Source organism: Prionailurus viverrinus, chromosome D1 (assembly GCF_022837055.1).
Source record: "Prionailurus viverrinus isolate Anna chromosome D1, UM_Priviv_1.0, whole genome shotgun sequence".
In the NCBI taxonomy this organism is placed as follows: Eukaryota; Metazoa; Chordata; class Mammalia; order Carnivora; family Felidae; genus Prionailurus; species Prionailurus viverrinus.
This window is the reverse complement of record NC_062570.1, coordinates 16,847,437-16,873,953: the sequence shown is the minus strand read 5'-3', so window position 1 is coordinate 16,873,953 and position 26,517 is coordinate 16,847,437. Positions and strand designations below refer to the sequence as shown.

At 39.9% G+C, this 26,517-nt stretch overlaps 1 protein-coding gene across 2 annotated transcripts in view; it reads right to left on the bottom strand.

Moving 5' to 3' along the window:
* Positions 1-26,517, bottom strand: part of CBL (Cbl proto-oncogene) — an 84,920-nt gene that overhangs the window by 37,529 nt on the left and 20,874 nt on the right. The window contains exon 2 of one of the 2 annotated variants that reach the window (XM_047876811.1): positions 24,322-24,569. In XM_047876811.1, the coding sequence (XP_047732767.1) occupies positions 24,322-24,569 (248 nt within the window). Of the gene's footprint in view, positions 1-7,287; positions 7,498-24,321; positions 24,570-26,517 lie in introns of those variants that run through there. The other variant, XM_047876812.1, reaches the window with a different exon arrangement.

The window sequence follows — 26,517 nt, the reverse complement described above, 5'->3', positions numbered from 1 at the left end:
AATTGTTGGTGAGGATGGGGAGAAAAAGGAACCCTCATGCACAGTTGGTAGGAAGTGAACTGCTGTAGCCACTGTGGAAAACCATACAGTGGTACCTCAAAAAGGTAAAAATAGGGACGCCTGGGTGACTCAGTCGGGTTGACGTCCGACTTCGGCTCAGGTCATGATCTCCCGGTTGGTGGGCTCGAGCCCCACTTCGGGCTCTGTGCTGACAGCACCGGAGCCTGGAGCCTGCTTCAAATTCTGTGCCTTCCTCTGTCTCTGTCCCTCCCCTGCTCACACTTTGTCTCTCTCTCAAAAATAAACATTACCAAAAAAATGTGGTTAGGGTGAGGGGGAGGAGGAGGGGAGTGGTCTCTAGTCTTATGATTAGGTCTCAGCCTTTAAAAAAAAAAAAAAAAAAAAAAAAAGGTAAAAATAGAACGATCCTACAATCCAGTAATTGCACCACTGGGTATTTACCCAAAAATTACAAAAGCACTGGTTCAAAGAGATACATGCACCCCTATGTTTATAGCAGCATTATTTATAATAGCCAAATTATGGAAGCACCCAAGTGTCCACTGACTGATGGATAAAGATGTGTGTGTGTGTGTGTATACACACACAATGAACTATTACTCTGCTATAAAAAATGAAAGCTTCCCATTTGCAACCACATGCATGGAGCTAGAAAGTATAACACTAAGTGAGATAAGTCAGGCAGAGAAAGACAAATACCATATGATTTCACTCATACATGTAATTTAAGAAACATATGAGTAAAGGAAATAAGATAGGCAAACCAAGAAACAGACTCTCAACTACAGGGAACTCTGATGGTTAGCAGAGGGGAGGAGGGTGGGAGATGGGTGAAACAGATGGTGGGGATCAAGGAGGGCAGTTATGATGAGCACGGGGTGATGAGTGCAAGTGTAGAATCACTAAACTGTACATCTTAAAACGAATATTACAGGTTTTTTTTAAATTTATTTTGAGAGAGACCGAGAGAAAACAAGCGGGGGAGGGGAAGAGAGAGGGAGAATCCGAAGCAGATTCAGCATGGACATAGGGCTCGAACCCATGAAACCGCAAGATCATGACCTGAGCCGAAATCAAAAGTCAGACGCTTAACCAACTGAGCCACCCAGGCACCCCATTATTACACTGTACGTTAACCAACTGGAATTAAAATTAAATACAGTAACAAAAACAGACTTCAGTCTCCAGTCTCCTCCTGTGAAGGTGAATCATGCCACATATATAACTGCCTTTTTAAGGAGGGGAAAAAACAATTTCCACACTGCCAGGGGGACAAAACCCAAACTCAGTTTTGATTTGAAGACTTTCCGCTGACTTGAATCTAAGCTACCTCTCTAACTAATTTCTTACTTCTTCACGAGTATGTTCTAGCCAAACTGAATACGTCATCTTTTCTCATACATACTACCCTTGTTCACTTTCCCACCTGTAAGCCTCTGCTTATCAGTTTCCCTAGTCTGAAATAAGACGCAGCTTAAATGTCATTTCCTAAGGAGCCAGCTAGAAGTAATGAACCACTCAAATACCCACAGCACGTTCACCGCAGCTCTCATGTCATCTGAACCCCTCTTGAACTATCGTTATCTATGTACACGAGAGCTAAATCCATTTCTAACGGGTATTCACATCCCTTTGGGCAGCTGCCACCATTTCTAACCTTCGTTATACCTTCAGAAAACACTGCCTGCTAGTGCTAGGCTCTAGGGATGGATGCAGCTATGAACAAAACAAAATCTGGCTTTCTGGCATTCCTGTTCCCGTGGGAGAGCATCAGGTGGTGGGAGAAAAGTGCTTTGAAGAAAAACAATGCAGCCTATGAGAAGAGAGTCATGGAGAGTTGCTGTTTTAAAAATTTTTTTTTTTCAACGTTTATTTATTTTTGGGACAGAGAGAGGCAGAGCATGAACGGGGGAGGGGCAGAGAGAGAGGGAGACACAGAATCGGAAACTGGCTCCAGGCTCTGAGCCATCAGCCCAGAGCCCGACGCGGGGCTCGAACTCCCGGACCGCGAGATCGTGACCTGGCTGAAGTCGGACGCTTAACCGACTGCGCCACCCAGGCGCCCCTGAGAGTTGCTGTTTTAGAGAGGGTCGTCTTAGGAACCTCTCTTTTGAGAGTTGACTTCTAAGCCAAGTCTGAAGCAGGGGCAAGAAGGGAGTCTGGGATGACTGAGCTGTGTTGGCATCTTTTCAAAGAATGTTCCAGTGAGATCTACCAAGGGTCCAGCACGATGCTGGATCAGAGATAAAATATACACACCAAAATCATAATGAGCAGAAAGCTATTTTAATTTGTGAAGCCACAAAAAAAAAAAAAAAAAAAAAAAGAGAGAAAGAAAAGAAAAGGGAAAGTTATTGACCACAAGGATGTAATGGCACCAGGCACCTAAGAGCAGCTCAAAGTGCTGACTGAAATAGTTACTGAAAATCAATTTGAGACACTTTCCTACTCAAGGATGCATCCCCAAAAAGCCAACTTACATTTCTGAAAACCACCAGAGTTGTGCACCATAAGCATCATACTTCTTAAAAGGAAATTAAATATCTATAAAAGCCCATGGGTCACAGCATTTTGTAACTGATCTGAGTTGAAACTCTGTTCAGGAACATTTTAAGGCCGCTGGCTTATGGTTGAGTGCTGTGTATAAGGCTGAGTTTAATCAGCAGAATCCGTCTAAACATGTAATCTTAGAACCACGAGGCGTGATGGATATTTAGCTTATTACGAGGTAAGCAATACTTTTCAAAATTCTGTCAGCAGTTACTTCAATTCATACAATATGTTCTAACGATTCTCCAAAGAGCCACAAAGGAACACAACTGTTCTATTTTTTTATAAATACCCTGAAGACAAAACTTTTCTTAAGTTCCAGCAGTAGCAAGTAATACAGGTTTTACTTTAACTCATGAGGTATTTGAAGAAGGAAGTCATTTTTTTTTAATGTTTATTTTTGAGAGCGAGACAGGGAGCAAGTGGGGGAGGGGCAGAGAGAGAGAGAGAGAGAGAGAGAGAGAGAGAGAGAGATTGAGAGAAAGGGGGAGAGAGAGAAAGGGAGAGACAGACAGACAGACAATCCCAAGCAGGGTCCAGGCTCCAAGTTGTCAGCACAGAGCCCGAAGCGGGACTCGAACTCACAAACCATGAGATCATGACCCGAGCCGAAGTTGGATGCTCAACCAACTGAGCCACCCAGGTGCTCCCATTTTTATTACCTTTGACACCAAACATCTACACCTAAGTAACCACAAATTCTACCCTCTAGCTTCCCTCCTCCTCTTCTCTTACCTCACAACTTCCCCATAATAATCGAATGCTGACTCAGTATACAGTGTCAGTTGTTTTCAAAGTTCAGACCAGTGTCAGCTCTTTCCCCCTAACTCAGGTCCTACTCTACAAGCCAACATACCTTTGTACCTGAGGCCTAAAATAATGGTTACATTTTCTGTGTATAGTTTCAGTTAGTAAGGGACTAAGATTTCTATGTCACCAATACATAGCTATATTAAAGATTAAAGAAGCAATATAGCTCCTGCTTTAGCTTCTAAAGTAGAAAGATAAATACAACTTGATAGGAATCGCAATCACCATTTCTATAAATCAAACAGGACAGTGTTGAAAAGTAGCCTTTATATGAACACGAGATAAACAGAAAACTCTTCAAATGATTCCAACCAATGAACTTACCACACAAAATACTGAAAAACAAGCCATCTTTAGAACTCATGGCCACAAAGTACTTTGCAGAGAAAGAGGAAATGAAAAAAAGAACATAGTATGGGGAGATAAATTAACTCTTTATATTAAAATTTATAGTACAGCAACAATTTATTTCATGAAGAAAAGGACTTTTCAGAAATAAGTATTAAGAGATTGAGATCTTTTAGAAAACAATGATGACTTACAATACAGTTAGTCCAATGTATTCATAAAGATATTCTCACTTAGGGTTACGTTTCTGAAACTCCATTTTGGGGGCGCCTGGGTGGCCCATTTGGTTAGGTGTCTACTTCAGCTCAGGTCGTGATCTCACAGTTCGTGATTTCAAAACCCATGTCGGGCTCTGGACTGCCAGTGTGGAGCCTGCTTGGGATCCTTGCTCCCTTCTATCTGCCCCTCCCCTACTTGTGCTTTCTCTCTCAAAATAAATACATGAACTTAAAGTACGGTCCTTAAAAAAAAAACAAAAAACTCCATTTTGATAGTAATAAATTCTGTAACACACAAGCATGGTCTGTCTATTCTTTCTACAAAGCAGTATGTGAAAATATATGTGAGAATAGTTAAAAAGACTAGAGATCTAAAATGTATTTCCTGGAGGGGATGCGTGCGTGGATCAGTTGGTTAAGTGACCGACTTTGGCTCAGGTTGGGTTCTCGTGGATCGTGAGTTCGAGCCCCATGCTGGGTTTTCTGCTGTCAACACAGAGCCTGTTAATCTAATGTGGTAAGTTAAATATTGTTACCTATTTGGGGTGCCTGGGTGGCACAGTTGGTTAAGTGTCCGACTCTTGATCTCAGCTCAGGTCATGATCTCATAGTTCATGAGTTCAAGTCCTGCCATCGGGCTCTGTGAGGTTGTTGCAGAGCCTGCTTGGGATTCTGTCTCTCCTTTTCTTTCTGTCCCTTCCCTGCCTGTGTTCTCTCTCTCTCTCTCTCTCTCTCAAAATAAACTTAAAAAAAATTTTTTTTAAATATTGTTATACATTCTAACATTAGAGACTTGCTAAATGCCAGAATCTGTGAATTATTTTACTCAATTTTCTTTCTGAAGAAATAACACAGGGGTGCCTGGGTGGCTCAGTCTGTTGAGCATCAGACTTCAGCTCAGGTCATGATCTCATAGTCCCTAAGTTCAAGCCCTGCATCAGGCTCTCTGCTGTCAGCACGGAGCCTACTTAGGATCCTCTATCCCCATCGCTCTATCCCCCTTGGTTGCTCTTGCTCTCAAAAATAAATATTAAATGTTAAATAAGTGTTAAAAACATTAAAAAAAAGGTAACACAGAAACATCAAAAATCATCTCAGCCATTTCAAAATACTGTCTCATGTGAAAATGGTTCAAAGACTCAGAAAGAAGTTTCTTTGATTTTTAAAGCAAAGGAAGCAAGACTTTCATAATTTAGTTACTTGAAGAATCTAGGGGACAGGTATAGGATTGGTGTAAAGTTCTTTCAATGTTTCTGTATGAATGAAAATTTTCATAGTAAAACACTGGGGGGAAACCCCAATAATTTAGGCTGAAATGTGTTTTAGTGTTTGTGGACCCAATGAACCTGTATTTCCCAGTGGGTAAATTTCAAAGTGATTAACACTTTTAATACAATGATTCATAAATAGCTACACAACATTACACAGTATCATTTTGAAGTTGTAAAACATTCTCCCAAATGAGGTCAATATAACCCTTTTTTTGACATTTAGCCATGGTGTGGGCTAAGGACTCCACAGAGATGATGACAAATTAATTATACTGTTGAATGGTGAAATGATCAATGTTTGTAAGTACTTTATGTACCGGTACCATTTCAGTGATAACTATGCTGCTTTCCTAGTCACTGGACTCCAAAAACCTTATATGCAAACACTAATGTCATCCAAAGAATGCTGACTGAGAACATAGTGACATGACATTTATAACTCAATAGCAGCATCCTCTGCTCAGAGTAATCAGCTTTAAAAATAGATACAACGGAACTTCTTTCAACAAGCTTCAAAGGAAGTCAATAAAGTACTGTTTAGCTCTTATCTGCTTAAACTGCTTTAAAAAGGGGGGGGGGGTGCAAAACCAAAAGCATCACCTACAAAAGGAGTTCTGAACCAGTATCTCTGAAAATATCAATGACCTTTTTTTTTTTATAATACTAAACACACATTAAACGTATCTGTATATTGGTGGTCCTGCCTTTGAGATCCCCAGTTACATGTAACAGACTACCATCACACAACATTAATCATCCAGAGCATTTTGAACTACCGGTTTCATAGAATTCAAAGCTAAAGGGACACTAATGTAATTCACCAAGTGACTGGGAGGGCAGCAGCCCATGTGAGAATCTCTAATACTCCCCTCACACTTCTAACAAATTAATCTTAAAACTCAGACGCAATCTCTTTACTCCCTCCTACACAAAGATTTTCAAAGACTTCCCAATAACCACCAAAAAAGTTCAAACTCCTCAGCTTGTAAATTAACATATACTACAATATTTTCCCAAACATTCTATACCTTCTGGGGCCCCACACCTTTCTTGATGGTGTTACATCAATACATGCCTCCCTCTAGTTCTAATAGTTCACATTAAGAGCTTATTATGTGTCAGATGCTTTGCTAAACTACATGCATACCTCCTGTGATTCTCACAATGCTTTGAGATAGGAATCATTAATCCTACCTTACAAATGAAGAACAAAGACAGGGATATTAAATGACTCACCCAAGGTCATAGAGCTAGTAACTGGCAGAGCAGGTCGTGAGCCCAAGCTGGTGGGAATGATATATATTTCCTTTCTAATGTCTGTGGTTACTAAAATCCTGCCCAAAGTTCACTCTAAATGCTGACTCTTTGGTGTATGTGTTGGGTGGGGTGGGCATGGGATATTTAACAGCTTTCATTTAATGTCTTACTCTCCAACCCCAGACCCCAAAGCATCTTAATTCTTGGCACAGGCTTCATGGGGCGCCTGGGTGGCTCAGTCTGTTAAGACTCCAACTTTGGCTCAGATCATGATCTCTCAGTTCATGAGTCTGAGCCCCACATCGGGCTCCGCACTGGCAGTGTGGAACCTGCTTGAGATTCTCACTCTCTCCTTCTCTGACTCTCCTCTGTTCTCTCAAAATAAATAAAACCTAAAAAAATAAAATAAAAAATAAAATACTTAGCACAGGTTCCATCATGTCCTGCTTTGTATCAGCTGTCTCAGTCCCCAACAGAATAACAACTCCTTAGGGACAGGAGCAGGTAAAGGGTCTTACACACTATCTCCTGCAGTAGTGAGCACACTGCCTTGCACTTAATAGGCATTCAATAAATTTGTAGAATGGAATTAGAAAATATAACTTTACCTTTTAAATAAACTTTTTATTTTGGAATCTTAGATTTACAGAAAAGTTGCAAAGATAGTACAGAATGTTCCCATATACCCCTCATTCAGTTTCACTTTCTCCTAATGTTACCGCCTCATGTTACTATGGTACATTCATCAAAAGTAACAAACCTTCATCAGTATGGTCCTATTAAGTAAACCCCAGACATTATTCAGGTCTCACCTGTTTCTTCCATTAATGCCCTTATCTGTTTCAGGATCTAATCTAGGATACATAGCATTTATCATCATATATCCGCACTCTCCTCTGGTGTGGGATAGTTTCTTAGTCTTTGTTTTTCGTGACCTTAAGAGTTTCAAGGGTTACTGGTCAGGTGTTCTGTAGCACATGCCCTCAAGGTGTTTAGCTGATTTTATTCTCATATTTTTGACCGTGCTTGAGTTTACAGAAAGAATGTCATAGAAGTGAGGTGCCCTTTTCATCACAACAGGGGATATGTGAAGTCCACATGACATCACTAGTGATGTTAAGCTTGACCATTTGGTTAATGCTGGGAGTGTCTGCTTCTCCACTGTATAGTTATTAGTGGAAAAGATTTACTTTTTCACAGATCTATTCTTTCTTTCCTAACTCATCTGAAACAGTGATCACTTATACTAGAGACAATATTTTAAAATAATTATTTCTGGGGTGCCTGGGTGGCTCAGTCGGTTAAACATCTGACTCTTGGTTTTCGCTCAGGTCATCTCACAGTTCGTGGGATTGAGCCCCATGTTGGGCTCTGTGCTGACAGCATGGAGCCTACTTGAGATGATCCTTCCTCCCTCCCTCCCTCCCTCCCTCCCTCCCTCCCTCCCTCGCTCTCTCGCTCGCTCGCTCGCGCGCGCCAAAGCCTAAGAGACTCTTAAAAACTGAGAACAAACTGAGGGCTGATGGGGGGGGGGGGGGTGGTGGCTGATGGATATTGAGGAGGGCACCTGTTGGGATGGGCACTGGGTGTTATATGGAAACCAATTTGACAATAAATTTCACATATTTAAAAAAAAAAAGAGAGAGATTCTCTCTCAAAAAAAATTAATAAACAAATAAACAAATTTCCTAAAGAGTTTAAAAATAAAATCTGACTTCTCTATATTTCAAAATAACCTTTGAATTTATTCAACCAAGTTTTGAAAGGTAACTATATAAGTTATTATATACACTGAAGCATTTGTCTGCAGCTAAAAGCATATTAACCCTGAGAACTGATTACTACTTCTCTATACCAATTCTTTAAAGAATACACAAACACATAACTAACATAATGCAGAAATCTCCAAAACTTCTCATATCCTCCCACTAACAAATGACAAAACCACCAGGCAATTTTCAGAAAGCTCATTCTGTAAACTTAAAAAATAAATTTAAAAATATAAGGATATATGGGGCACCTGGGTGGCTCAGTCTGTTAAGCATCTGACTTCAGCTCAGGTCATGATCTCACAGTGAATTCGAGCCCCACTTTGGGCTCTGTGCTGACAGCTCAGAGCCTACAGCCTGCTTTGGATTCTGTGTCTCATTCTCTCTCTGCCCCTCCCCGATTTGTGCTCTGTCTCTCAAAAATAAATAAATGTAAAAAAAAAAAATTTTTTAAATATATGGATACATTATAGACAGACAGAACAAATTATACTGAGGAGATAGCTCTAATAGAATCTAATCAAATATGCAGAAAGTCTATCTGGTTAGCATTAATTATTTACCTCCTGAATATATTAGACATTAGACGTTTAAATACATGGTTTTTCCCAACAAATACAGAGTAGCTACTAAACTTTGCTATCCTCAAAACTTGGGAAGGAACATGGAATTTTCTATAACTATCTGAATCTAATGCTTCTAAGGGATCAAAACTAGAGAAATCTTCATCACTGCCATTCTCTTCAATGTATTTTCCATGAAATATAATCCTCAAGCTCACAATTCTGTATCTCTGTACAACTCTGGTATTAGTATTTTAGCTATTAGTATTACGAATTAGTATTTAGTATACAGTTTATATATGTAAAGGTGTATATATAGTATATATGTAGTATATAGTATTAGCAGTATTTTATCAAACTTAACATACTTTACTAAGAAACCATCAACAAAGACAACTACGACATAAGAAAGAACATCTTCCTCGACGCTACTGTCTAGTTAGCAAAGCAGACTTGCACACTTAGGAAGACTCTAGTAAGTACTAAAGTCAAGTAAAAACCAAGTGCCACAAGAACATGGGTGGGAGAACCACAAATTAAAACTAGTAAAATTTAGGAGACCTCTTGGGCTTTACAGAATCCATAAAACTTCCAACGATGGGAAAGAAAGGGATTCCAGGCCGAGGGAGTGAACCAAGACTCCACAGAGGAGCTCGGAGACTGGTAAACCTGACCGGGATGGCTGGAGTGTATCACCACCGTGGGAGGCTGCGATAAAACTGAAAACGCGGGCAAAACTCAAAATGGAGATTTAGCAAGCTGGGTGGGAGACAGGACAGATGCAGGGGGAAGTCATTAAAGGTCTGCAATCAGGAGTCATATTTAATGGGTTTTAAGGCCATAAATAACAGCAGTATTGAAGAGTGAATTAGAGGAGAAATGACAAAAGCAGGAACATCAGTTAGGATATACTGCAGTAGAAAGGTAATGGGAGCCTGAACATGGGCAGTAAAATAAGACCGATTTAGGGTGCCTGGCTGGCTCAGTAGGTAGAGGTTGCAACTCTTGATCTTGGGGTCATGAATTCAAGCCCTGTGTTGGGTGTGGAGATTACTTAAAAAAAAAAAAAAAAAAAAAAAGGAAATACACACACACACACACGTATATGTATGTATTTTTGAAAGACCAATTTGAGAGATACTGCAGAAGTAAAATCAAGAAGAGATGACTGAATAGAAGAGATGGTGAACAGGAAACTCTGAGCCTGAGCAACTGGGATAGGGTTATTCCCATTTTTATAGTAATAAATATACAATATATTAATATTTTATAGTAATAAAAGCTAACACTTTTATTGAAGGCTTTCTATGTGTCAGGCACTTTATGTATCTTACTATTTAGTTAATTATCATATACAATCCTGCCAGATCGATTGAACCATTATCCCCATTTTACAGATGAAAAACCCAAGGCTGAAAGAAAAAGCCTATAACCGATCCTAGCAGTTCGGGCCTATCACCACTATGTGATACCAATGCTAGGAACAAAGCAGCAGCTGCTGGTCTGCTTGTGTTCTGACACGTTGAGTGTGAGGCGTCCGAAAGATATTAACACGGCAACATCTAGCCAGCCGCCTGAGAAAGAGGCAGGGAAGCAGATGTGCACAGGATTGTTGACACGACTGGGAATGGAACGGCCTGTCTGTTCCTTCCCTCACACAGGACAATCCAACTGAAATGATGGCGTTTTGAAAAAACGTAGAGCGTCTGTCTCCCTTTGGGAGGAGTGTGGGGGAAGGTGGGATGAAGTCGGAACATGAGTGGCAGACTTCTTTTATAAAAAGCAGAACAAATCCATGTGGAAGGTTGTCTTGAAACAATGGGCAACCGGTGTCCCAAGTGAGCCACCTTTCTAAGAAAATCATGATTTTCTACTTGTTCTCACATAAGGCAGAAATTAATGCCATCTCTTTGGACCCAGACTTTGTTTCTCAGTATCTTTTACAGACTTGATGAAAATCCATTTAGCATCCTAGCGCATCTCCCTACGTTCTAAAATTTTAGGGGTTCTATCACCCATTCATATTTCCCAACAGGAAAATCATATGGAACCTGTATATTAGAGCCACCATGCAAAAGTAAACCATATTTACTGTGTTCATTAAATTTGGTAAAGTAAGACACATATGATAAAACATCAACATTGTCAAAGTGCAGAGGTATGTTCACAAATGAAGAAAAATAAAGAAAAAATCACAAATGTGTCTTGAGTAGAATGTAAGATATTTGAAAGCTGAAATCTTAAACCTATCATGATGAATTGGTAAAATAAAATCTTCAGAATCTACCAGCTTTTAAAATCTAACACAATTAGACACAAATAAAAATATAGAAGGTATTTTAATAACAGAATACAATGAAATCTATTCCAATAACCTTTACTAATTTACTCATTCCATAAACAGTGAATGCCTACTATATGGCAAGCACTGTTCTTAAACGTGTTAAGTTTAGGGGAAATGGACTTTCATTTCAAACCTTGAGTAAACCACAACCCCTAAACAGAGTAGGCATCAAAAACCCCCTCCCCAGCCCTCACACACATAGTTATGCATGCATGTATGCACAAGCATGCACATTAGACCATAACAGTACTACAGAAGCATTTTTACTGAATATTCCCCACAAAAACTAATTATTTTTGCAAACAGTCACAAATACAGAAAGAGAATAACTCATTTTGATTACTTCAATAGTCAAAAGACCATGAGAAAAAAATTCTATGCTAGTTTCTCTTACTGACATAGATGAAAAAATTGTAAACGATCGTTAAATAGAATCCAATGAAGCATTTATACATCATTACAAACTAGGGTTGATCCAAGCAATGCAAGGATAGTTTAGCATCACAAATCTATTACCACAATTCACTGTTAACAACTGCATACAGAAATAACAAAAACAAAAAAGGTTCCCTTTATAGAGCCATCTTTTTTTTGAGAGGGAGAGAGTGTGCGCATAAGCGTGGGGGGGTGGAGACGGAGAGGGAGGGAGAGAATCTTAAGCAGGCTCCTCACCCAGCATGGAACCTGACGCAGGGCTCAATCTCATGACCCCAAGATCGAGATCATGACCTGAACCGAAATCCAGAGCCACATGCCCAACCACCTGGGCCACACAGGTGCCCCTATGGAGTCATCTTTATCTCCATCACAGTCCAGTTACCACTTTAGTCCCAGCCACCATCATCTCACGTAGATAACGGACTCTGGCTCCTGACTGATCATCCTATGCTCTCTGGCAATGAGCTTAGCAATGAGCTAACAAAGACCAAGGGCTCCTCCTTCCCTGACAGGAAGAGTTTCTCCTAAACATCTTCCCAAGGGCTCCCACAGTCCCTAGGTACCAGGCAGCTGGTTCTCAGCAGTTCCTGGAAACAGGTGGTTCCCCAAATCCCACTTTTTACCTTACTCATCACACTCAACCCCTGTAAAGAGAGCTCAGGAGTGGGTTGGGGAGGTAGGGTCTCTTTCCTGGAGCTCAGTCGCATGCCCCAACCTAAGCACTTCTCTCCACAGGACACCCCGAGAACAGGGGGATCTGTGTACCTGTCATCCTTCCATGCATGAATTCCAGCCTGACATTCATCTGGAGTCTACTGAGAGTCAAGTTTTCAAAAGTGACTTCAGTAGTTTTTGAATTATGAGATTTCTTCTGAAAAAATTATGGTAAAATACACATGACATAAAATTATTTTAACCATTTTCAAGTCTATAATTCAATGGATAGGACATTGAATACTTTTCTCCTTCCCATAATTTGAGGACTGTGTATCTAATTGTTTTTTAAGAAAGCAAATACTTTGGTCTGTTTTCTGTGTACAGGCATTTTTCTAAGAGTTTTCTAAATATATTAACTTATTATAATATGACAACTAATATAATAGGATATATTATAAATACAATATTTATAATATAATAAAATTATAATATAACTTATAATATATAACTTATATATAATTCATAATAACATATTATACAATATTTATAATGATTGTAATATGTAATTATTATAATATAATTATATATAATTAATATTAACTTAATATAACATGATTATAACATTATAATATAATCCTATGAGAACACCTTTAAGTGAGATACTGAGGCAAAGAGCAGTAACTTGTCTAAGGCCATTACACACGGCTGATGGCAGAGGACTCCAATCTGGGCAATCCAGCTCACACATACCGTCAGCCGCTTAGCACCTAATTTCTACTGTGCCAAAACATCACGGCTCAACATGCCATGTTTCCTGATACATAAGTGTGCCGCTGAGTGGAAATGACTGACAAACTGTGCTATAAAACAGGGACTTAATAATCATTCAGGATCTGCAAGTAAAGATTTAATCTACAAAATCTTGATCCAGTGATTAAAAAGGAAAATAGACAATATTCACACATACACAGGCCTAAAGACCCCTGCGCAAAGTTCGTGTGGAGAATTTAACTCACTGTTAACACAAACAACAATGGAAGATTCTCTCTCCTAAATCCCTTTTCAATCATGCTCTTTGAAATCAGAACAGCAGAATCAAAGAAAAGGATCACTATTATCTGGTTCAACTTCACCAAGATTATACAAGTCAACTACTCTAAATATAAATAACTGGGGGCGGAGGGAGGCGGCGCCTGGGTGGCTCCGTCGGGTTGGGCGTCCGACTTTGGCTCAGACCGTGATCTCCCGGCTGGAGCCCTGAGTCGGGCTCTGTGCTGACAGCTCAGTTTCTGGAGCCTGCTTCAGATTCTGTCTCCCTCTCTGCCTCTCCCCCACTTGCAAGCGCTCGCACTCACTTGCGCACGCGCGCTCACTCTCTTTCTCTCGCTCGCTCTCTCAAAAATAAACATTAAATGTAACTAACTGGGGGAAGAGGCCCTAAGAATAAGAATGGAAACAAGTTAAGAAATACTAACTCTAAGTACTTAAACTTGGATTTCAACCATCTAGGTGTATTTTATTAGACACTAAAGCTGGGTGAGTGTTTTGCATGTAAAAGGAGGTGGGGGAGGGTTTAAACAAAGAGGAAAGAAAAATGCTAACGAAGTCTTCTCAGTCCATTTTTCTGGCAAATTTAAAACACTGGATTTAAGCTTTCGGAAAAAAAAAAAAAAACAAAACAAAACGAAAAACCTGTATTTCAACACACAGTAAGCGTAAGGAGAAAAAGAAGTTGCCAGGATGAGAATTCACACAGTTAGGTATCCCTAGCAAGCATTTGCTACTTTGTACACAACAGCCTGGCAAAAAAGGCATTCTTGCAGCCAGCTTTTGAGCTTGTTCTTTAAGATGTTCTCATTTAAATGCAGTTGTACACTTCACAAGTATTATGGTTTTAGAGCAAGCCTTGGTTGGCACTATTAGAGCAAAGTGATTAGAAAAAGGCTTTTACACATTCTACTTGACATTCACTGCCTACTTCGCTATAACGTTCTGGTTTCATAAAAGTTACCACAGATTCTCGGAGGGGAGGCAAGGGAGGAGAGCTTCATATTCCTTCTATTTGCATAATCAAGCTTATGTCCAATGAGAAGTATTCGAGTGACCTTCTCTTGTTATGTAAGGACATAATCCTGTGATAAATGGCACTGCTGAATATTTTTGTGTTCAAAAGACATGCCTGTTAAAAAAATGTTTTAACTTCTCTGAGTCTATGTGGTTTACTATTTCAGAAGATACTTGAAAAGTGGGGTCTCCAAGGGATCATTTCTATAGTATGGAATGGAATATACAGTTACCTTTCCTTTACATTCAGAGAAAACCAAAGTCATTAGTAATAAACATTTGGGAGAGTAGCTTAAAAAAAAAAAAAAAAAAAGAGGCTCTGGCACTTAACTAGCTACACGTACTTGGGTAACTTATTCTAACTCTTGAGAACACAAAAATATCTATGCGGGTCCTCTGCCCATTGTTTAGTCAGGTTATTTGTTTTTGGTATTGAGTTGTAGCAATTCTTTATATATTTTGATTATTAACCCCATATTGGACATATCATTTGCAAATATCTTCTCCCACTCAGTGGGTTGCCTTTTTGTTTTGCTGATGGCTTCCTTCACTGTGCAAAAACTTTTTAATTTGAGGTCTTCTCAAAGTGTTTATTTTTGCTTTTGTTTCTCTTGCCTCAGGAAACCAACGAGTTTACTGCCTAGATTTTCTTTTCGGAGTTTCATGGTTTTATATTTTAATTCAAATCCCTTCTCACTTCTTTTGATAAATCTCTAAAAGTGGAACTGGGGGCACCTGGGTGGCTCAGTCAGTTGAGCCTCCGGCTTCGGCTCAGGTCACGATCTCACAGTTTGTGGGTTCAAGCCCCACGTCGGGCTCTGTGCTGACCTCTTGCTCAGAGCCTCGGGCCTGCTTCGGATCCTGTGTCTCCTTCCCTCTCTACCCCTCCCCTACTCACACTTTGCCTCACTCTGTTTCTCAAAAATAAATGTAAAAAAAAAATTTTTTTCTTAAATAAATAAAAGTGGAACTGCTGAGCAAAAGTTTAAATCTTTGTATATAAACCAGCCCCCAGAAAGGCTGAACCAATTTCATTCCTACCACAACCAGGTAGGGGTGCACTCAATTTCCTGCACCCTCCTTTGAAACACTAAAGCCAATTTTCCATTTTTTTGCCAATTTTTTTAGTCCAAAGGAAAATTATTTTAGGACTAGCAAACTAGATTTATTTTTTAGTATTTCTATTTGCCCTTTGTTTATTTGAGAGCAAGGGCAGGCATGTGTGTTGCACAAACAAGTGAGGAGCAGAGGGAGAGGGGGAGAGAGAATCACAAGTGGGCTCCCTGCTGTCAGCGGAGAGCCTGACACGGGGCTTGACCTCGGTAACCTTGAAATCATGATCTGAGCTGAAATCAAGAGTCAGGCGCTTAAATGACTGAGTCACCTAAGTGCCCCTGTCAACTTTCTATTTAGAGAAAGGGTTTTTTTGTGTGTTTTTAAATTTTTCTTTGCTGGCTACTGCAATCTATCCTCTCTCCTTTCTTTCTTTCTCAGTCTCCACCATCAACTCCTCTCCCCTTAGATGATTCTGTCTACTCTCATGGCTTTAAATATTATTCTGAAAGCCACTAAATTTCTAACTGTAATCTACACCTCTCCCTCTGAATTCCAATGTCCAACACAGCTAATTGCCTGGTTGACTTATTGCCTTAGATCGCTCATAAAAATAGCTCAAAAGTAAACAAGTCCAAAAGGAACTCTTGATTCTCCCCACTCGCGATTTAGTTCTTCCCACACCTAGACTCCAAATTCCCCAGTTTAGTAAATGCTGCCGCCACTGACAGAGTTAATGACAGAAATCTATAGGTCATCATCGATCCTTCTCTGTCATCTTTTCTAGCTCTCCTCTTGTCCAAGTCACTAGCAATTCTTTTCGATTCTAGCTCCAATCCATCTCCTGTCTGTCCACTTTTCTCCCCAGACCAGGATGTCTCACCTCCCATGTGGCTGACAGCAACAACCTTGTCACGTACGCCTCTCCTCCCATCACTGCTACCCCCACAGGCCTAATCTGTTTCCCACAGAGCAGCCAGCAGTTATCACTGTAAAGTAACAACCAGGTCAGGTCCTTCCCCTTTTCTACTTCTCTATGGCTTCCCATTGCACCATCTATCCCGTTTCTCAAACCAGAAACCTAGCCAATCATTAACAACTCATGTTATGCCAGCCTGAAAACACATCAAGTACTATCTACTTCTTACCTTCTCTGCCATCACAACTTTGTGTTCAATTCATCATCTTCTCTGCCCAGCATTGAAAAGGAGGTGCTGCCCCTTTCCCAATCGAGAGAAATGCATTGCTAATCTGAGAGGGAATCTTTCCTCACCAAGCCCAAACTTCTCAACACAAAGATCTAAGCTGCCATCATCTACCAGTGAGATTTGGCATACTAACTTTATAACTAAAAAGGCAGGACAGTTACAACAAAGTTTAGTCTTACTTCCAAAGTACATACAACAAAACGGTAATGTTTTAAAATTAGCTGCATCTCAATATCCCATTCAGCTTCTGCTAGAACATCCTGTGCAAGAAAGAAAACAGGTGCAAAAACCAGGGTTACAGATCAAAGACAAAAAAGCAGCTTATAGCTTTTGCTTATATCGTTTTTATGAAGTCTAAGAAAAACAAGGGCAAATTTCTCTTTAGGGAAGTTACTTCATCCAATATCCTCTCTAAAACAAAGACAGGAAGCAACTATATTAAATATTGATAGATATACTTATGCAGAGCATATTGAAGGGATCAGCTCTTCAACTTTCAGTCTAAGAACAAACTCCCTTGTGCATACAGCTTGAGGGGAATAAGTATGCTCCCCAAGCCACAGGTTCATCTAGAGGTGACACCTGGCCCACGCCGGATGAATCCCAGCACTTGCCTTTTCTTTGGAGTTGACTGGTTCAGGGATAATCAACTGATCTCTAGCAAGTCAGATCAAAACGGAAACTAAGAGTCAGATGGTCTGCTACAGCAGAAACCCTTAAGATGTAAATCCTGGATGTAGCAGAGGTCAGATTTTCCTTTAATTCAGACATTAACCTGCATTGAGAGAACGCAGATAGAATCCCAGCACATTTCCAACCCTGGTTTCAGTTACTCCTCAGGCTTACTTGCATTCTTGCCCTTAATACAATTTAACATATTCACTTTTTCTAGAATTTTACAAGTCCACAGATTTCCCTCTCCAAAGAAGAAAAACCAGGAATGAAGCATGAAAGGCTTGTTAACTTCCTTTCATGATTTAAAAAAAAAAAAAAAAAAAAAAACCCACTAAACAAGGAATAGAAGAAAACTTTCATAACCTGATAAAGGACATCTCTGAAAAATCCCACAGCTAAACATCATACTCAATGGTGAAAGACTGAAAGCTTTCCTCCTAATATCAGGAACAAGACAAGGATGTCTGCTCTTACCACTTCTATTCAACATAAATTCTATTCAACATGAGGTTCTAGACAACACAAGTAGGCAAGAAAAAGAAATAAAACTTATCCATAAAGTAGTAAAATTTCCTCTATTTGCACATGACATGATCTTGTTTGTAGAAAATCCTAAGGAATCCACTAAAAAACTACTAGAACAGGGGCGCCTGGGTGGCTCAGTCAGTTAAGCGTCCGACTTCGGCTCAGGTCATGATCTCACGCCTCGTGAGTTCGAGCCCCACGTCAGGCTCTGTGCTGACAGCTCAGAGCCTGGAGCCTGCTTCAGATTCTGTCTCTCCCTCTTTCTCTCTGCCCCTCCCCACTCTCTCTCTCTCTTTCTCAAAAATAAACATTAAAAAAAATAACTTAAAAAAACCCTACTAGAATCAATAAATGAGTTATGCAGAGTTGCAGGATATAAAATCAATACATAAAAATCAATTGTGCTCTATAAACCAGCAATAAAGTATCCAAAAGTGAAATCAGAAGAGCAATTCCATTTTTAATAGCATCAGAAAGAATAAAATACTTAGGAACAAATTAAGCCAAGGTGAAAAACTTGTACACTGGAAACCACAAAAACAATGTTCAAAGACTTTTAAAAAAAACCTAAATAAATGGAAGGATATCCCATGTTCATAGATTGGAAGACTTAGTATTGTTAACATAGCAATACTTCCCAAATTGATCTTCCAGTCCAATGCAAAATTACAGCCACTCTTTTTGTAGAAATTGATGAGCTGATCCTAAAACCCATAAAGAATCTCAAGGTACCTCAAATAACCAAAACAATCTTGAAAAAGACCAAAGCACACTTCTTGATTTCAAAGCTTTACTACAAAGCTACAGTAATCAAGATGGTGTAGGGGACACCTGAGTGGCTCAGTGGGTTAAGCTTCCAACTTCAGCTCAGGTCATGATCTCACTGTTCGTGGTTTCAAGCCCCACATCCAGCTCTGTGCTGACAGCTCAGAGCCTGGAGCCTGCTTGGGATTCTGTGTCTCCCTCTCTCTCTGCCCCTCCCTTGCTCACACACTGTCTCTCTTTCTCTTTCAAAAATAAATAAACATTAAAAAAAAATTTTTTTGAAAGAAAAAAAACCGATGGTGTAGATACTGGCATAAGGAAAGACACATACCCAATGGAAAGAACAGAAAGAATCCAGAAATAAAAATTTAAATTTACATATAAAATTTACATATAAAATTTACATCTAAAAATAAAAATTTACATATGGTAAATTGACTTTTGACAAGTGCATCAAGCCAATTCAATGGGGAAGAGTGTTCTTTTTCTCTTTTTACTTTTTTTAATGTTTATTTATTTTTGAGACAGAGCACCAGCAGGGGAAGGGACAGAGAGAGAGTGGAAGACACAGAATTCAAAGCAGGCTCCAGGCTCTGAGCTGTCAGCACAGAGCCCGACATGGGGCTTGAACCCACGAACCATGAGATCATGACCTGAGCCAAAGTCAGAAGCTCAACCGACTGGGCCACCCAGGTGCCCCAGAAAGTGTTCTTTTCAATAAACAGTGCTGGCACTAAAGGATACCCACCTGCAAAAGAATAAAGTTGGACCCTTACCTTTAGACCATATACAGAAGTTAACTCAGAATAATCACAGGCATAATCTTCATGACACTGAATTAAGCAATGGTTTCTTAGCCATGACATCAAAAGCACAAGTAACCAAAGAAAAAATAGTGGACATCAAAATTAAAATCGTTTGGGGGCATCTGGGTCGCTCAGTCGGTTAAGCGTCAGACTTCGGCTCAGGTCATGATCTCATGGTCCGTGAGTTCGAGCCCCGGGTCAGGCTCTGTGCTGACAGCTCAGAGCCTGGAGCCTGCTTCAGATTCTGTGTCTCCCTCTCTCTCTGACCCTCTCCCATTCATGCTCTGTCTCTGTCTCAAAAATAAACATTAAAAAAAAAAAATTTTTTTTTAAATAAAAAAACAAAATTAAAATCGTTTGTACTTCAACTGATACTAACAAGAAAGTAAAAGACAACCCACAGAATGGAAATAAAATTTTGTAAATCATATATCTGATAAGAGTCTAGTATCTAGAATATGTCAAGAACCCTTACAACTCTACGTTATAAAGAAAAACAACCCAAAATGGGCAAAGAATTTTAAGACATTCCTCCAAAAAAGATATACAAACAGCCAGTAAACACAGGAAAACATGTTCACATTATTACTCATTAAGGAAATGCAAATCAAAACCACAATGATACCTACTTCATACCTAGTAGGATGACTATAATCAGAAACAAAAACAATAACAAGTGTTGGTAAGAAACTGAAACCCTTGTACGTTGTTGGGGGAATGTGAAATGCTGCTGCGGTAAACAGTCTTGTAGTTCCTCAAAAAGTTAAACGTGGAGGGTGCCTGGGTGTCTCAGATGGTTGAGCAATCAACTCTTGATTTTGGCTCAGGTCAGGATCTCAGTCATGAGATGACCAAGTTTCGTGGAGCTTCACGGAGCCTGAGGTTAGGCTTGGAGCCTGTTTAAGATTATCTCTCTCCCTCTTCCTCTCCCCTACTAGTGTACTCTCTTTCTCTCAAAAAAGTTACCATATGACTCAACAATTCTACTCTCAGGTATATACCCAAGAAAACATGGCCACACAACAACTTGCACACAGATGTTCATAGCAGCATTACTCATTATAGTCACGTGGAAACGAAGCTGTCTGTCTGTAATCAAAATGGGATATACCCATGCAAGCAGATATTATGTAGCCATTAAAAATGAATGAAGTACTGACCCGCACTATAACATGAATGAGTTGTGAAAACATGCGCTATGAAAGCCAAACAAAAAAGGCCACATGTTTTAGAACTCCACTTATGTAAAACACCTACAACAGGCACATCTTCAGAGATAGAAAGGATTGTGATTGTCAGGGGTTCAGGGGTACGGAGCAGGAGTGGGGAATGGAGAGTGACTGCTAATGAGTATGATGTTTCTTGTTGACGGAATGGAAACATTCTGAAATTAGACACTGGGGACGTGACACAATTTTGTGAACATACTAAAAAAACCACTGAATTACATGCTTTAAAAGGGTGGATTTTATGATATGTTAACATCTCAATGTGAAAACTGATTGGGGGATGCTGGGTGGCTCAGTCGGTTAAGCATCCAACTTCCGCTCAGGTCATGATCTCACAGTTCGTGGGTTGGAGCATGCGTTAGGCTTTTCGCTGACAGTGCAGAGCCTGCTTGGGATTCTCCCTCCCTCATGCTTTCTCTTTCAAAATAAATAAACTTTAAAAAAATTAAAAACCGATTAGGAAGGAGCACCTGGGTGGCTCAGCTGAGCATCTGACTTCAGCTCAGGTCATGATCTCACGGTTCGGGAGTTCAAGCCCCACATTAGGCTTGTTGTTGTCAACGCAGAGCCTGTTTTGCCTCCTCTGTATCCCACCTTTTCTCTGCCTTTCCCCCACAGAGCCCGCTTTTGATCCTCTGTCCCCCATCTTCTCTCTGCCTTTCCCCCGCTCGTTCTCTCTCTCTCAAAATAAACTAAAAACAAACAAAAAAAAAAACCCAAAACTGATTAGGAAAAAAGCCTCTAAGAAACCAAAATACAGATCACAAAGGTCATACAGTAAAGCCCTTTTCCTTCATTAAAAAAAAAAAACAACTGAATCTCAACTGAAATTTATTCTCACTTTACATATAACTTGTACAAATCTTGCTGTATTAAACCCATAGTATATTAAAAACTTTATATTATGGAGAATAAAACTGATATTCCCCAGGAATACTGGGGTAAAGTATCAGGCACACTAAGAGTAAAGTTAAAAAAAAAAAAAAGGCAAACGAGGGCCCTCCGCGACAGCCCGTTTGTGCTTAGTGTCCCGTGCACACGCTTTGCAAGCAGCGGCACCACGTGTCTGACTTCCAGCGAGTTGAATGGATGGCAGCAGTTACTATTGCTGCCAGTACAGCTGCGACTGGATTATCTGGCTCACAAAAGATTTTACATTCAAGATCATCCAACAAGGGGCGCCTGGGTGGCTCAGTCAGCTAAGCGTCCGATTTCGGCTCAAGGCCATGAGTTCACAGTCTGTGGGTTCGAGCCCCGCGTCGGGATCTGGAGCTCAGAGCCTGCAGCCTGCTTCGGATTCTCTGTCTCCCTCTCACTCTGCCCTTCCCCTGCTCGCACTCTGTCTCTGTCCCTCTCTCCCGCCCCAAAATAAATAAACATTAAAAAAAGATCATCCCACAAATCTATGGTGAACCCTCACATCCAGAAAGACAACCCTAAGGTAGTACATGCTTTTGACATGGAAGATTTGGGAAATAAAAGTTCGTGTACTGCCATTGCTGGAGGTCCAAAAAGTTCCCAGTCTGTGATGGATTCACACAAAAGCAATGAAGAGAATTGAGACAACGTGGGACCTCTGATCATTAAGAAGAAAGAAACTTAAATGGACAGTTTTGATGCTGTAAACCGACTCGTCATGATGTTACCCGATTGTTTAACTAGAATGACTACCACTTCTGTCTAATTCACCTTCCCTGGGTTCTAGATGGGGTATATTGCCAACTGCAGCTTTCGTATTCATAGCATTTGCTTCCTTGTTGAACCATCGTGGTGCACATTGTTTAAACAAAAAAAGGAAAAAGTAAAAACCTCATGGCCTTTGGGTTAAAAAAAAAATTGCAAAAGAACTTGAAACAATAGTATGAGGCCATTCAGTTAGGACAAATCGGTCTACATACTTCATTAGGATCTGGCAGTGTCACGAATACTCGGCCTTGTACAATAAGCTATGTTTAGAGTGAAGAAAATGAGGAAGATGATTAAAATTAGAGCTAATACACTTATCACTTTCACTGTGCCAATCACTGTCCTAAGCTCTCAACCTTTACTCAATAATTCCCAACAACCTTACAAGGAAAGTACTACTATTATCTCATTTTACAGATGAAGAAACTGAGGGATCAAAGAGCTAAGTGCCAAGTTAAAATTCAAACACAGGCTTCAGAGTCCATCCTCTTAACTAGTACACCATACTGTCACTCAGAGATGAACATTTCATTGTTTAAAAAAAAAGGTAACGGGCGCCTGGGTGGCTCCGTCGGTTAGGCATCCGACTTCGGCTCAGGTCATGATCTCACGGTTCATGGGTTCGAGCCCCACGTCGGGCTCTGTGCCAAGAGCTTGGTGCCTGGATGGAGCCTGCTTCAGATTCTGTGTCTCCCTCTCTCTGCCCCTCCCCCACTCATGCTCTGTCTCTGTCTCTCAAAAATAAACAAACATTGAAAAAAAAGTTAAATATTCAGTATGCTCTAAGACTGGAAAATCTATAATTTCACTGTAACAGTGCTCTTTAAAAAAAAAAATCTTAAAAATCATGGCAGCGTATGTATGATCTATAGGGGACTGTCCAGAAGTAATAGAACAGCTACCACCTGACTTCACCCTGTACTCCCAGCTCACTTATCTTCCCCAATTCTAGCTAAAGTAGCCTGCTCCCTTTCCTTCAACATACAGAGCCTATGTTTTCATGCCCCTGTGTTAAAGGCCTTTTCTTCATTTCACTGACTAGGAAATTTCTACTTGCCCTCCTAAAACCTAGCTCAAATAACACTTCCTCTGTGCCAAATTCTCTGATGCTGCTAGGCCAAACTGTGTTCACACAGCATTTTGTACGTATCTCTATTAAGCGATCTAACACAGTACCTCAACTGAGAGCTTAACTCCCCTTTTCACCTCCTACAATTAGAACCTGGTTCACTGCAGATGTTAAAATTAAATTTTAAGTTCTGGTACCTAATAAAGGAAAATTATTTTTTAAAAACTTAGCAATACAAAATCACCAGTTAGCTATAGCCCACATAGTCAGGGTTTTATTTTAACAAAAGTCATAAAATTTAAATATTTTAAAGGAACAAAGTTCACGTTCCTATCAACCCAGGAGTTACAAAGGTTCCCACAGACTGAATTCAATCGCCAGAGATCTTTTTAACGAGAAAAGACTGGTACTCTGGACCAAACCTGAGTAATTTGCCATAGTAAAGGTAATACGAATAACGATGTGGGTATAATTTTAAGTGAGAGATGAGGGTTCCTGGAATCTAAGCCAACAGAGTCAAAGGAGTGGCAGGTAGGCTACAGGGATACCATTCAGTAAGTTACTGCTTCAGTCGTCACACATGCTAACTTAATCCCGTCCTTCCTAATTCATGTCACTCCTTGAGAGTAATTTACTACCTAAAAAGTTCAAGTAGCATTTACATTTTTATTACTTGTTCTAGATGAATTAATATTTCCAACTGGTCATAATCTCATGGTTTGTGAGTTCAAGCCCCATGTTGGGCTCTGTGCTCGGAAGTCTAGAGCCTGTTTTGGACCGTGTGTCTCCCTCTCTCTCTCTGCCTCTTCCCCGCTCACACCGTCTCTCCCTCTCTTTCTCTCAAAAATAAACATAATAACAGCACACTTTTAAATCAAATGTCAACTCTGCATTCTCGTTGACATAAATGTTAAAACCAATTCAACTACTTCTGTGTGTTACCCACTCAGGCAGTCACAGACCTGAATAAATATTTGTGTGGTATTTGCCATTACCTAGGCTGAGAATTCTCCTCATACATTCTTTCTTTCCCCTCCTTGAAGAGGCTTATGGTCTGCTTAGTTTTCTTCATCAAATTCTCCATGAACACCCTAAAATACTCATTTTCTCCAAGTGTCTCCATCTTCCCCTCATATCTTGACAAGATAGTGCGCAGATGCTGGTAGGTATCTGGCAGCAGGTCTAAGATATAAGGTGGGCTATTCTTTAGCGCCAGCTTTGGGTTCTGACACAACCGCACCACCTGCAACAAATGGAAAAGAAGGGCTATTACTGGGAGGATCTTAAGGACAATATCCTTTTTCAAGTTAAAAAAAAAAAAAGTTACAAAATATGTGTTCGATTGCAGAAATAGAAAAAAAAATGCACAAGACCCTAAGAGATGATCTGTAACACCCCTGCCTATGGACAATGATTTTCCATTTTTAGTGGTTCCCCTGGAAGGGTGGGTTCTTAAAACCGTACAAGAGACTAATGGTTCAGAAATTACATAGCAGGCTAGGGGCGTCTGGGTGGCTCGGTCAGTTGAGCGTCTGACTTCGGCTCAGGTCATGATCTTGCGGTTCATCATTTAAGCCCCGCATTCGGCACCGTGCTGACAGCTCGGAGCCTGGAGCCTGCTTTGGATTCTGTGTCTCCCTGTCTCTCTGCCCCTCCCCCTCTCTATATAAAATCAAACACATGGCTACCCTGGGAAGTAATGCAGAGGCCAGAGTTTAACCACTGGGGTGAGGGAGCAGAGCGGCCCTGAACCCAGTAAAGCATGCAGCTGAACCGAGACACCATTCCTTGCCATATAAATGACCTCCAGAATTTGCCTGATAATTCTTTTTCCCATCTTCTACTTTCAACTTTTCTGAGTCCTGATGTCTTATATAGGTTTCTTTTAGAGAACAGGTAGCTGTATTTTTAAAACTCAATGTAACAATCTTTGTTTTTTAACTAGTGAGTTTAGTACATTTTATATTTGTTACAATGACCGATAAATCTGTATTTATTCCTACCATCTTATTTTGTACTTCGCCACTTACATGGATTTTTCTGTGTCTGGGAAAAACAAATAAATTAGTGGAACAGAAAAGCTTAGAAATAGACCCACACGTATACAGACCCTTCACTTATCACAAAGGAGTGGTCTTTTCCAAAAATAGTAGTGGGACAACTGGGTATCCATATAGAAAAACAATAAAATCAAACTAAACCCTCACCTTACACTATCCCAAAAATAAATAAATAAATAAGCAAAAAAACAAAAACAAAACACCAAAGAACTATGTGGGTTATAGACCTAAATGTCAAACGCATATCTATAAAGCTTGAAAAGATAATAGAAGAAAATTATCTTCATTACTTCATGAGAGAGAAAACTTTTTTAAACAGGATAAAAAGCATTAACCACACACATACAAAAGCTACTTAAATTCTACCACTTTATAAGAACTTGTTCACGAGATACCGTACAAAGAGTAAAAACACATGTACAGAATCAAAGAATATATTTGAAATACACAAAATATGTCTAAATGTACCTATATCCAAACTATACAGGCATACCTCAGAGATATTGCAGGCTCGATTCCAGACCACCACAATAAAGCACCCATCTCAATAAAATGAGTCAAATGAGTATTCTGGATTCCCAGTACATATAAAAGTCATGTTTATACTCTACTATAGTCTATTAACCGTATAATAGTATTAGGTCTTAAAAAACGTACATACCTTAATTAAAAAATACTTTATTGCTAAAAAATGGCAACCATCCCCTAAGCTTTTAGTGAGCTGTAACCTTTTTGATGGTGGAGGGTCCTGACTCAATGCTGACAGCTGACTGACCAGGGTGGTGGCTGCTGAAGGCTGGGTGGCTATGGCAACTTCTTAAATTAAGACAACAGTGAAGTCTGCTGCTTCGATGGACTCTTCCTTTCATGATTGAGTTCTCCGTACCATGAGACGTTCTTTGATAGCATTATGCCCACAGTAGAAATTCTTTCAAAATCTTTCAGTCCTCTCAAATCCTTCCACTGCTTTATTAACTAAGTTTATGTCACATTCTAAATCCTTTGCTACCATTTCAACCGTCTTCACAGCATCTTCCCCAGGAGATTCTATCTCAAGAAACCAGTTTCTTCGCTCCTCTGTAAGATGTGACTCCTCATCTGTTCAAGTTTGATCCTGAGATTACAGCCATG